The sequence below is a fragment of the Pomacea canaliculata genome, linkage group LG8, assembly GCF_003073045.1.
Source record: "Pomacea canaliculata isolate SZHN2017 linkage group LG8, ASM307304v1, whole genome shotgun sequence".
Classification (NCBI taxonomy): domain Eukaryota; kingdom Metazoa; phylum Mollusca; class Gastropoda; order Architaenioglossa; family Ampullariidae; genus Pomacea; species Pomacea canaliculata.
The window spans coordinates 25,572,097-25,584,416 of NC_037597.1; the positions used below are offsets into that span (position 1 = coordinate 25,572,097).

The following is a 12,320-nucleotide window of genomic DNA, read 5'->3' on the forward strand; positions in this document are numbered from 1 at the left end:
CTCCCAATAATTAATGCACCATTTTGACTTACATTCTCGACTTAAGTTGATAATATAATATGTACTTCATTATCAATATTATTATTTCTCTACTTAAACTCCCATTACTGATAACAGGTGACATGTCATAAAAAAAACAGAAGAGAGTTCCTGTCATCGTGTGCTTTGCTGAGCGCATAAACTGCATTAAAAATGTCATCAGCTTCACAGAGTGATGTTGAAGTAAGTATGCTGTTAAGAATTTCTCCAGTTTCTAATAAGATTAAAATCTTTCAGTGAATACATTTTATCAGTGCCTCATTATTTCAGAAGAAAAATAATTATTTGTGAACATTTTTTTATTTATTACAGAAATTTTTTTCTATTAAAAAGTTCTGTTTTAATAGTTTAAAGTTGTATTAATTTAAGGAAGATCTCATGGATGCTGATGCTTGACCTTCTTTAAACTTAAAAATTGAGAAAACATTTTTTTAAACTTTTGAAGAAAATCTTCATTAATGATGTGGTTTCCTATGAAACTTAAGGGAAGCAAATAACTGAGTGGTAAGTGCACTGATGTTAGGGACTGAACAACACACACTAGCAGGTTCGATACCTATGAAGTACAGCATGCTTACTCCAGTGGATCCAGCTGCTAAATGGATATTTGACCACTGCACAGTTGTTAAATGGATACCTGACCTTATAAAGGGTTAGGGAATGGCAAGCACCAAAGGAGAAAAAAATATAAGCACCACCCTAACATAAGCTGGCTCTGAGGTAAGCATGGTCTCTAACACCTCATTCCCCATGAAAGGTTACATGACTATCTCTTACTTTATCTTTTCTTATTCCTACTAGTGTATGTCATTTTTGTCTGTAGACAGTAACTGAAGAGGAAATGGAGAGTGACAAGGAGGATGAGGATGGTATATTTATCAGAGTTCCACCAATGAGTCAAGGCAGTGTTGACATGCTCTCTGATAAACCTCAGCTTCGTTTCATGTATAAAACAGATGCACTCAGTGTAAGTACCACTATACCTTAAAATCACTGTAAAGAGAGAGCTATACACTTTTATGAGTTAATATTCAGAACTTTAAGTCCAGTTCTGAAGATGGTAAAGGGACTATAACTTCTTGCAGAACACTGGACATAACACAGCATTTAGTGTGAAAGGTTTATATACCACAGAGTTTGATGTATTCAGGCATACATGCTCTAAATCTTAAGAGCCTTCTTCAACTGAATTCTCAGCAGTGCAGAACAAACCTGAAAACGGGTTAAAAAATAGAGGTTATTCTTTTGTTATACATGTACATTTTAGAGTATATCAGCTTTACATGGACCATATAACTGTGTAAGCCTAAACATAACTAGTTTAATGGTGCTTTGAAAGAATAATTGTGTCTTGGATTTGTGTCATTCACCTAAAGATTATTTTAGGAATACTGATGATTATGATTCATTCAAGTGTTTTTCCCCAGGAAAGTGAGAAAGCCTGGTTTCAGAACAATATTAAAAAATTGGAACAAAATTCAGCAGCTGATGAACCTGATACTTCTGTCATGTAAGAATTTATTTTTTAATTGGCTTTCTATCCATTTTCTAGTCGTGCTGAAAGGTTGTCGCTGGTGAGGCAAAATGATATAAGCACTGCTGATTCCAATACCTCTTTTGTTTCTCTCCTTTATGACTGTGACTGCAACATATGGGAGCAGTCTTTGACCTTCTTTATTTTTCTGATGATAAAACAGATAACATAGTTCTAATCACAAGAATTCATTCACTTTTATTCATGTCTACCATAAAAAATAACAGCAATAAAAATGACTATTATATACCATTTTTCAAAACAATTTTGTTCAGAGCACTTCGCCAATATAAGAAAGAACTCACAGACCTATTCTTACATAAACTTATGTTCAAATATACACACACACATATATAACAGACTTACCTGCAGAGTAAATACACACATGGCACAAGTACATGGTCTAAACATGGTAGGGTGAAGACTGATCTTGAAAAAAAGTCTTATTACTCTGTTTTGGAGGCTCCGTAGCTTTTTGAAACCCTAGTAGCATAGTAGTGCGCTATGAGGGTTACTGGTTCAATCTTCATATGGATTGGAGACTTCCCTAGCACACTCAGCAACTTTATCAGGGAAGCAAGAAGCAGTAAAACTGGAGGCTTGGACTTTGCCTGCTTTTATGCCATGCCCTAGACATTGTAAATCTCTTAAATTCATTAGACTTTTAGACTTTTCACTTTATTTACATATTTTAATAAGTTTTTAGATTTTCAATGCTGCAATGAAGACTTGAAACTTTACAGTCAGCATTAGAAAGTTTTTAAATTGATAAAATTAAAATAACAACACTCAGTCCTTGTTACTTGGATCCTTTTTACATTGTTTATATTTGTCTTTTATTCGTCATCACTACTGTTAATTCTCCTTCCATCATTTATGTGTTGTTTGCTTGTTCTTCTGTCCCTCATATGTTGCCCATGTCTTGTTTGTGTTCTTAAGCGATCAGAGCATCCTCCTTATGAATGTACTATATAAATTTTTGCATTTATTATTATTGTGCTGAATTATATCCAATATAGTGTCATGGACAAAGTAAAATAAGTAACATTTAATTTGTAAATTTATGTGAGCCATTTTGAAAATAACTGTAGTGAATATGTTCATAATGCAGTTTGTAAACTATTGTAATGAAAAAAGTTTTTAAAAATTTTTTTAAACATGTAAAATGATTTTGGCAGGAATGGTTCATCTTATGGCTTTACCCGCCAAGTGTCCAATAACATCTTAAATCAAGCAGGTGCTGGTTTCAAGGAAATGCCCACTGATGCTTTTGGACAATTGAAGTTTGAAAATGAAGATATGATATCTTGGGTAGGCATGTCTTTTTCATTGCCAGCAAAGCATGTCATGTTTTTGAATGCTTTTTGAACACAACCTTGACATTTATGAGGTCACATAAGTACATCACTACCATCATTGTCGTCAAAGTATTTTCGCAGATCATTTTACCATCTGGCAGCAAGCTCTGTTCATTTTGTTCATCCATTCAATCCCATGATCTTTACTAGTTGACCTATGTTGCTCAGCCTGTAGGGGACTTTGGGCAGGAAGTCCTCTTGACCGGTGTATGGAAGATGGATTGATGCAGTGGTTAGAGTTTCACAGCCGAGGTCTTTCTTGAGCAGTGATCAACAGGTCAATGTCAGTACTGGGGTGAAGCATGGCTGCATTCTGTCGCCGTTCCTCTTCATCCTGGCCATGGACTAGATCATGAAGACTTCCACCAACAGTTAGAGGAGAGGGATCAGATGGACCATGACTATGACAGCAACAACAATGCTGGAAGACTTGGACTTTGCTGTTGTCACACTGCCACTAAGACATGCAGGAAAAAACAAATGCCTTCTCAGAAACAGCTGGAAACTTTGGCTTGAAGATCAGCGCAAAGAAAAGTATGAGAGTGAACGCAAAAGTCAAAGACAACATCAAACTAAATGGAGAGGAGATTGAGGAAGTTGACAGTTTCACCTATCCTGGGTCCAAAATGTCAAACACCGGGGATGTGGAGGTGGAAATTCGAGCCCAACTTGTGAAAGCCAGCCAGGCCTTCGACTCACTGAGGAGCACATGGAAGGCAAAAAACATCAGAATCATGGAAGATGACCAAAACCGTCAGTAACAAGCTTGACGTCTTCCAAAGCAGATGCCTCAGGCGTATACTTAACATCTTTTGGCCAAATACCATCACCACCGAAGAACTGAAACCGAGTCCATCACCATGCAGGTTCAACAAAGGCGCTGGCGATGGATTGGACATGTGCTCTACCAGCAGACAGCAGACCTCTTCAGAGTCGCCCTACAATGGACTCGAGACGGCCGAAGAAAACGAGGCTGCCCAAAGGAAAGTTGGAGAAGAGCAGTGGAAAGGGAGATGAAAGGAAAGGGCTGGACATGGGGTCACCTGGAGCGAGTTTCAGCCGATCGACATCGGTGGCGGACTCTGGTTGAGGCCTTATGTGCAACCTGATGCACAAAGAGGAATAGATAGATAGATCAGCAGGTCCTGCATGATACAGACATTCTACTCCTTTGTGTGCATCAGCTAGTTCTTCCCCTGCACATCTCATTCAGCCTCTCAAAGCCTTCAAAGTATGGTCTTAACTCTGTATGACATTGGGTTTTGTGTCTGCAGGAAGACATTATAATTTATGCAGTGTGCTCTATCATGTCAGGAATATAGATTATCTGCTCGTCTACTTTGTACTGATTGTGCTTCAAATCTCCAGGTCTGTTTTGCAGCTTTTATTACTGTAGTGCCTTATTTGTTGCTTGTGTGTTTTTATACCTACAGTATGTACGCATGGCTGTCAGCATGGAAACCAGCAACCTTGAGCACTTGATGGTGGACAAATTCAAACTTGTGAACGAATGTAAAACTCTGCAGATTCACTGTATAGACTATGAGGAATTGCCTGAGACATATGAGAAGTACATACAACCAAGAACATGTTACAGAACACGAGTGGGCATGAGGAGGCCACTAAGTTCTCTTTATGAGCTGGAAACAGTCCCAACTAAAACGCTATCAAAAAAACTGATGAAAGACATAAGGTCCATCTGTAAAAGAACAGGTTTGTGATTAAAATATAACTTTCTACTATGTGTATTGTAGGTATAAAGCAGGCGGGGAAACCTTTTTTCCTACAAGGGCAGTTTTGATATTTATAACATCCTTCACAGACTGTACAAAATTATCTACTTAAAAATTATCTTGCTCTATTCGCCACAGTGTGTTAACCTGGTGCCTGTGAAATCCCACTTTACAACTCATTTTTACATGTACCCATGTAGTCTTGCAAGGCGGTAAGCATTTAGTATTTGTTGGTTCCTTCTGCTGTGCAGGTGGCCTTGTGATGACTTGGAGTGGACTGAAAGTAGGTCCAGGAAGTGCTATTCATGGAGCCTTGAAGCAGCTTCACTCAGCCTTCAAATATGGGGAAGACTTTCAGAGTAGCTTAGCCACAGTAGCTTCTCCTCTCTGGAGTGCTTTTCCACCACACATTCAGGACCTCTTCAAGAAACAGGTAGGATAGATCTTAAGACAAAAGGTTAAAATGTTTAAGACATAGTTGAATGCTAAAGAACTAGGTAGAAAAGAATAGATAATCCACTGCCGGGATGATAAAAATAGTTTCTTCTCTAAACAATTATAATACATAAAAAGAAATATAAGTTTTGCAAGAACACTATAGTCCAGACCTTGACATTTAAATCTGCAGACAAATACCCATGAATTTCAAGTATTCAAAAAATTTATAAAAATAAACATGAGAGGAAGATAAATCAGAATTATAATTTAAGCTCAAAGTAAATTAAATTCAAAAAATCTATCTATATCAAGTTGGTATTTCTGAAAAAGAAAATTCAATACAGGCTTATGCACAGTTGATGATCACTTCAATTCTGTGTAGTTCTGTGTTCAGTAGATTTAATGGTCACACTATGTAGAAATGAACAAACATAACAAATGATTATTAAGAACTTAAGCATGCACTAGTGTCACTATGATTATGAAGAACAACTTTAGAAAATGCGTAAAAATCACTACCATCATGTGTGCCCTCATGTTGCCATAATTTTTGAAAGAAAGATACATCCAGAAAAATTCAGATCTTTAAAGTAGCATCTTCAAGTTCCATGTCAAGGGATGTAACTCTATTCAGTTAAATAATTGGATTTTGTCCATTTTTTTTTTGTGTGTAAATAGTTTCGCAGCAAGCATTACTGAACATGACTGACAGTGTTGGGCAGCTCAGATTTACAAATATTTCCATACTAAACTGTTATGATTTATCATTTATTTAAAGATATTTTACCATGCTGGTATATTTTAAGTGGCGTGATACCTATGCCGTATGTTCTAATAGGTCTAAAAACCTTGTTTTGCAATACATTTAAAGTATTTACATTTGCAGGGTGACAGAGTGTTAATCTCTTCACGTGATGTTGAAGAAGCTGAGTGGGGAAATGTCTCCCCTTATGCATCCCATTATCTTCAACTTGACATGGGTCATCAAGAACTCCCAAATTCTAAAGATTTCCAGAGATGCTATAGACACTTTCAGTACAGGCTATTGACTGCAATGGGAAGTAGTAAGTGTCTTAATATGTATATTTGTTCAATTTAAGATGGAAGTGGTTGATTACAGGCCAACAATATTACAACTGGTTAATGTTCGATTAAAACATCAAAATGTAATGTCTCTCGTCTTGGACTGTGCTTAAATATAAAAATAGAAACTTTCTAAACGTACATAGGTCGTTGTAAAAACTTGTGTACTATCATTTCCCTGTTTGCAAGATAAGACTTTTAAGAAAAGCCATTGTTTGTAGATTAATGATGTGCTGGAAGATCAAGGTGAGTAAAGAAGAAAATCTGTTTTATTTTTGAAGTCATTAACTGTTTTGTCAGTTTTCCTTTTGATGGTTTGAATTGTGTTACATGTAAATCCTCTGTGAAGCCTTGATATAGTGATGTTTGTTTGTCACTGCATGATAAAGCTGTATCTGAAATAAGTTAGTGCAAAGCTGACTTATCACAGAATACAACAAACTTTCTGATTTACACCATTTGATATGACATTTTAAGTTGCTTTGCATGCAGATTATATGATAAATGGAACAGAAAACTTACAGGATTAACGTACAGTCATGAGACACAAAAGGATCTGGGCTGGGCTGTGCTGTGCTGTGCTGTATAAGTGTTCGTGTATTCTATTCCATAAATAAAATTTAAGTGTCATTAGCTCTCCTTCATAATATAAAACATACAGGGTTTTTATGTATGGAAACCAGATGCTTCTGCATCCCAGTCAGTGTGTATAAGATAACTAGCAGTCCTAATATTCCTAATGCTATTGATCGTGGGATATCAACAGTTATGTTTTTATTCTGGTGGTATTCAGACATCATTGTGTATGCTGTGGCTTGTATAGGTTCCTGGATATTTATTAGCACTTAGCTTTGAAGCAAAGGTCCAGAATTAAAGTTTTGCTCAGGTTGACATCTTATAAACATACTTTATCCATTTCGCAGTGAAGGTAGAAATAAAGGGATCTTAACTGGAAAATTTTGCTTGCAGGTCACATGTTGTAACTGCTTGGTTAATACAACTTTTTTTCTGTACATTTTCCTTTACAACTACCTGTAGTCCTGTTGGCAAGTGCTGAGCTAGATGCACTGTGGTTGTATCTTTGTGACTTTTGTCTTATCCTGAATATTGCTGATAGACACAGGCCACACTGTCAAACTGCATGATGACCACTTCTGATGACGATGACTCACTGATGTCACTGAGTGACCTTCACCTTGTTTTCTGCCAGTGATGGGGAGGTGATGTCGTAAAGCTGACTTCTTCTTATTATTCCTTTACACCTCCTATGTGGAGCATAGGGCCCCAACCACACCACGCCATCAAATCCAGTTCTGGGTGCCCCTTTCAGTTGGGTCCATGTCATGCCAAACAGTAGAAAGCGAGGCAAAGGACAACGGAGCCACATGGGTCCAACTGAAAGGGGCTGCCCAAAACAGGGTCCGCAGGCGAGGTGTTGTTGCAGCCCTATGCCCCTCGAGGAGTAACAAGGACTAAACTAAACTATGTCATGCCAGCTGGCTCTGCCTTGCTGTGGACCAATTTTCGACATGTCTGTCTGGGTCTCCCAACCCTGAGCCAGACCTGTGGGTTCCAGCCCACAGTTTGTTTCGTTAAATTGTCAGCCGGCTTTCGCAAGGTGTGACCGATCCAGCCCCACTTACGTTTCTAAATGTCTTGGCTGGCAGGTTTTTGGTTGGTTCTTTCCCATAGGTCTGTATTAGAGATCTTATTGGGCCATCTGATCTTGAGAATGTGGTGCACACATCTGTTGATTAATCTTAATCTTGCTGGTGATGGTGTTAGTCACACGCCATGTCTCAGATCCAGTTACCTCATTTTGGTCATGTTTAAAGCTATTTCCTGTAAAGATTTTGATTATTTTTCAAATCTACCCTCTTCGTGTAAAAGTGGGAGTTGAGCACATTCACAAAGTGCAGCAGTATTTGACAATGCAGGAAGCGTTTGGAGCTTATTTGTTAGTTCCTCCATATTTCCACTCATCCTAGTCAATGCCCTTTATCCTCACAAGAATCAAGAATGGATACTTGTCTTTCCCCTTATACATAACCAGATCAACTACATTCTGTTCAAGATGTTTGAAATTCAGCAACAAGAAGACCAAAAAGGTCATATCCAGGTGCAGACATAGGCAGTGACCACAACCTTATCTTAACAACCTGAAGTTGAAGCTGAAGGCAAAACACCTTAGCATCAAACACCCAAACTGGCTTTGATTTGGAGAAGTTGTAAGACCCAAACATTGCAAAAATCTTCCAGGCCACTGCCCTCAAATGGTCAGCTGCAATGTAGGTATCCTCAATGGAAACTCAAGAGATGTGCTACGGAAGAAGTTGCATGAAAGAAACACCCCTGACCATGAGGTCATAAATAACATTCTAGATCTCTGTGATAAAAGAAGGGCCTTGAAGAAACAACCCTAGGGTCATGAATGATGTTCTAGATCTTAGTGATTAAAGTAGGGACTTGAAAAAAAATCCGAAACAGCTAGCAAGTACAGGAAGGTAAACAGTAACATGAGAAAAGTGATGAAAGCAACTAAAGAGAACTGGATCAAGGAGCAAAGCAGTAAGGTAGATGAAGGAATGACATAAAAAGAAAACAATGGTTTACATTTTAGAAAAAGAAATCTCAGAAGCAACAGTTGTATCATCTGTGATTTATAACTTTGTAAGGTTAACCAAAATTCTTAGGCCCATCAATTAGGGGTTACCTCATGGGCAACAAGGGATACGTGAACATTTGTTTTGTCAATGTTTTGACACAATTTGAATGGAAGTGAGTTATGCAGATATAAAATACAGTATTTTGTGGTTAGCTTAGGTATTTGAAAAAACTTGCAGTTACTAGTTGTAGACCTATAGACTTGCAGACCTAAAATGCTGTGCACGTCTGCCATTGGCTAAAAGTAGTTGCTTGTATTAGGAGATCCAGTCAGAACCGCATTTTCGAGATCATATGGGACAATCTTTATGGGACCCATATGGGACCTATTTTCAATGCTGCTAGGGATTACCATCATTTTATAAAAGATTATCTCATTCACTGCCTTAATTTATTTTTTAATTCATAAAAGTATAAGGCTCATCTGATCACAAAATCTTATCTGTCACTGTGATTTAGTCATGTTTCAAGAACTAACTTTATTTTTATTCTTTCATCACAATTTTGTTCTTTTTTTGTGCAGTAATATTAAACTCCTTTTTTTAATGCTTTCAATGTCTGTTGAATCTTGGGAATTAATTCATTTTTATGAACACTTTATATTTAGATGCAAAGATGTTTTAGTTATGTTTTGTATTATAGGTAGGTCTATGGGAATTTTATTAAATTTGCATGTGGGTCAGCATATGCCTACAGCCATTTAAAACTAAAATAATTATAAAGGAGGGGTGAGCGATGATCATGGTCGAGGTAGGACGCGTCTGTACCTCGGTGTAAAAGAATGCATTTATTTACCTAAACAAAATCTTCTTATGGCCTGTGTTGGTGGATCAGCACATCTGGGATACAAGTCTGTAGATTGTGTCTAAGAAAATCCCATGGATAATATTGTTTCAGTGAAATTATTGTAAAAAAAAAGTAGAAGCTGGGTGAAGACAGTGAAATTGGCGGCGAATTGTGATCACCTCAGTAGAGCGCTGCAGAGCAGTGTGGGGTTACCCTGTGGGGTTTCTTACTCCTGTGGTTTAAAACTATTTGTTTGTACGAAAGACTAATGGGTCCAAAAAAGATAAACGATGATAAAAAAAGAAAACAGGTAACCAGCCCTAACGAAAGTATTGTGAACACGTCTGCTCAGAAAACTGGAGAATTCGAAGGAAGAGAGAGAAGACAACGAGAGAGGGCAAACAGTGTCAGTCAAACATGTCGATCTCAGTCGAGTGACCGACAAACCCTCCTGACCCAAGTTTTCCCCGCTGCCAACATTACAAACAGTGAAATAGCAGACCGACTGGGGAAGTTACAAAGAGTCACAGAAGTTTTGTGTAAGCAAGTGGAGGACGGACATCGCTCACTGAAAGAACATATAGACAACAAAATTGAGTTCCTGTCGAGTACTATCTTCGATCTAAGGAAAGAAAATGATGATTTAAAAAAAAATAATAGAAGATCTTCAAATGCAAATGTTAGAAATGAAAGAAGAAATCACTGGGCTAACCTCACTGACAAAAGAGCAGCAAGAAGAAATAAACAATCTAGAACAATACTCGCGAAGAGACTCTGTGAGGATACATGGCCTCCCGGATAATGGAAGGGAGGAAACAAGTTGGGATTGTGAGCAAAAATTCCTTAAAGTTGTCAACATTACTCTTGGTCTGCCAGACATCAACACTCACAAGATCTCAGCGCTGCATAGAGTGGGGAGACTCCAGCAAGGCAAACCGAGACCGGTGATAGTAAAATTTGTCTCCAGGAAAGACAAGGAACAAGTCATCAAAGCGCGCTGCAGACTGAAGGGATCAGGAATCGTAATATCAGAGGACCTAACACATTTAAACATCCAAAGACTTAATCGTCTCAAACAACAAGAAGGAGTGGTAGATGCATGGTCGGCAGCAGGAGGTAGGCTGTTTGCAAAACTTCGAGATTCCAGTGTGGTAGAAATAAAAAGTGGAGACACGAGTCCATAGACAGGAAGCTAACTGAGTTACACAACGAACAACGAAGTCAACACCAAAGGAGGAGCGAGGGCAACCCGCAACGCTTTCCTCAGGATACCCTTCAGAGACAGCATGTTCACCGGCCGCAAATTCATCAGCAGCCGACCCATAAAGAAAAAGCTCAGCGGGGACTGTCAACACCTCCCTCTCAGCTCTCAAGATCCAGCCATTCTACCCCAACTACACCTACATCAGCCGCGGAAGCAGGTTCGCCCCAACCAGATCAACAAACCGTGAATGAAGTGACTGAGGTGTGCAGGGGATGAGCAAGTGTGTATATAAAGGATATTACTTGTGCAAAAAACAATTCTATTTCTCAACACCAGCTTACTGGTAAGTGCATCAACATTAATGTGCACACCCTTATTTGAGATACGCCTTCAGATTTCCTCTGATTCCCTTTCCTTGCTTCCAATGATATATGGTTAAAATGTGGCTATTCCTTGTGAAATATTCTACTGGGGAAGGTATGCACACACCCAGACACATATAACGATTAATTGTTAAAATTTGTCCAACCAATGTTGTAGACATGATTTGTAAAAACGCATGTACTCAAACCTGAAGCTATTTGTATTAGATTCTTCCAATATTTAGAAATTTCCACCACCAGTGCCAGCAAACATGATCACCGCCTATGGCAATTAACGGTGACTATGATAAGATATGCCAACCCAATAATAAGGAACTGTCTGTTTATTGTGCTTGTTTGTTTATTTTTTTGTTCATATTTTTTGCTATGTTTCTTGTGCTTTTTGTCTGAGTTCTTGTCAAGCTGGTTTTTTGTCGTGCCTGGGCTTGCCCCACATATGTCTTTATGGGTATGCTTTTTTATTATAAGTTTACTCACTAATATTCATATTTCATCCTTGTTGCATTATATGCTGTCACTTTTGGTAAATATATTTATCCACTGCTGTATACGGTATTATTTTACACCTTCTAATCATAATATGAATTTTAGAGCAGGTTGGCAGAAACAGTTAGTAGAGGCAGAACAAAAAGTACAAAAAGGGAGCTTATATTGGTTTAAGTACCTATTAGTTTTAGCTGCTGCTAACTGTACCTTTCTATTCACTCCAATATGAGTACAGACTTACAACTCACTTTTGCATCAATGAATTGTCAGGGACTAGGGGACATGCGAAAAAGGAGAGATGTGTTTCATTATTTACGGAATAAGTCTTATTCAATCTACCTGTTACAGGACACACATTTCGAACATAAACAGGAAAAATGATTGCCGCAGAATGGGGTCACTCCTGCATATTCGCATCATTTACTTCTTCCTCCAGGGGGGTAGCAATTCTATTTAATAATAACTTTGAATTTTCAATTAAAAAGTCTATAAAGATAATGGAGGAAATTATGTGATGGCAGTGATAAAAACATTAGAGAAAGAGTTTTTAATTGGTAGTGTTTATGGGCCAAATAAAGACGACCCAAAATTCTACTCTCAGTTAGAAGAATA

At 38.0% G+C, this 12,320-nt stretch overlaps 1 protein-coding gene across 4 annotated transcripts in view; it reads left to right on the top strand.

The window, feature by feature from the left end:
• LOC112569898 (transient receptor potential cation channel subfamily M member 4-like) overlaps nucleotides 1-12,320 on the top strand; it is a 41,918-nt gene that overhangs the window by 3,547 nt on the left and 26,051 nt on the right. For all 4 annotated transcript variants that reach the window (XM_025247962.1, XM_025247965.1, XM_025247964.1 and 1 more), the window contains exons 2-8: nucleotides 118-222; nucleotides 863-1,006; nucleotides 1,467-1,549; nucleotides 2,752-2,884; nucleotides 4,365-4,644; nucleotides 4,916-5,097; nucleotides 5,989-6,166. In XM_025247962.1, coding sequence (XP_025103747.1) covers nucleotides 193-222; nucleotides 863-1,006; nucleotides 1,467-1,549; nucleotides 2,752-2,884; nucleotides 4,365-4,644; nucleotides 4,916-5,097; nucleotides 5,989-6,166 — 1,030 coding nt within the window. In that variant the 5' untranslated portion in view covers nucleotides 118-192. The remainder of the gene's footprint in view (nucleotides 1-117; nucleotides 223-862; nucleotides 1,007-1,466; nucleotides 1,550-2,751; nucleotides 2,885-4,364; nucleotides 4,645-4,915; nucleotides 5,098-5,988; nucleotides 6,167-12,320) is intronic.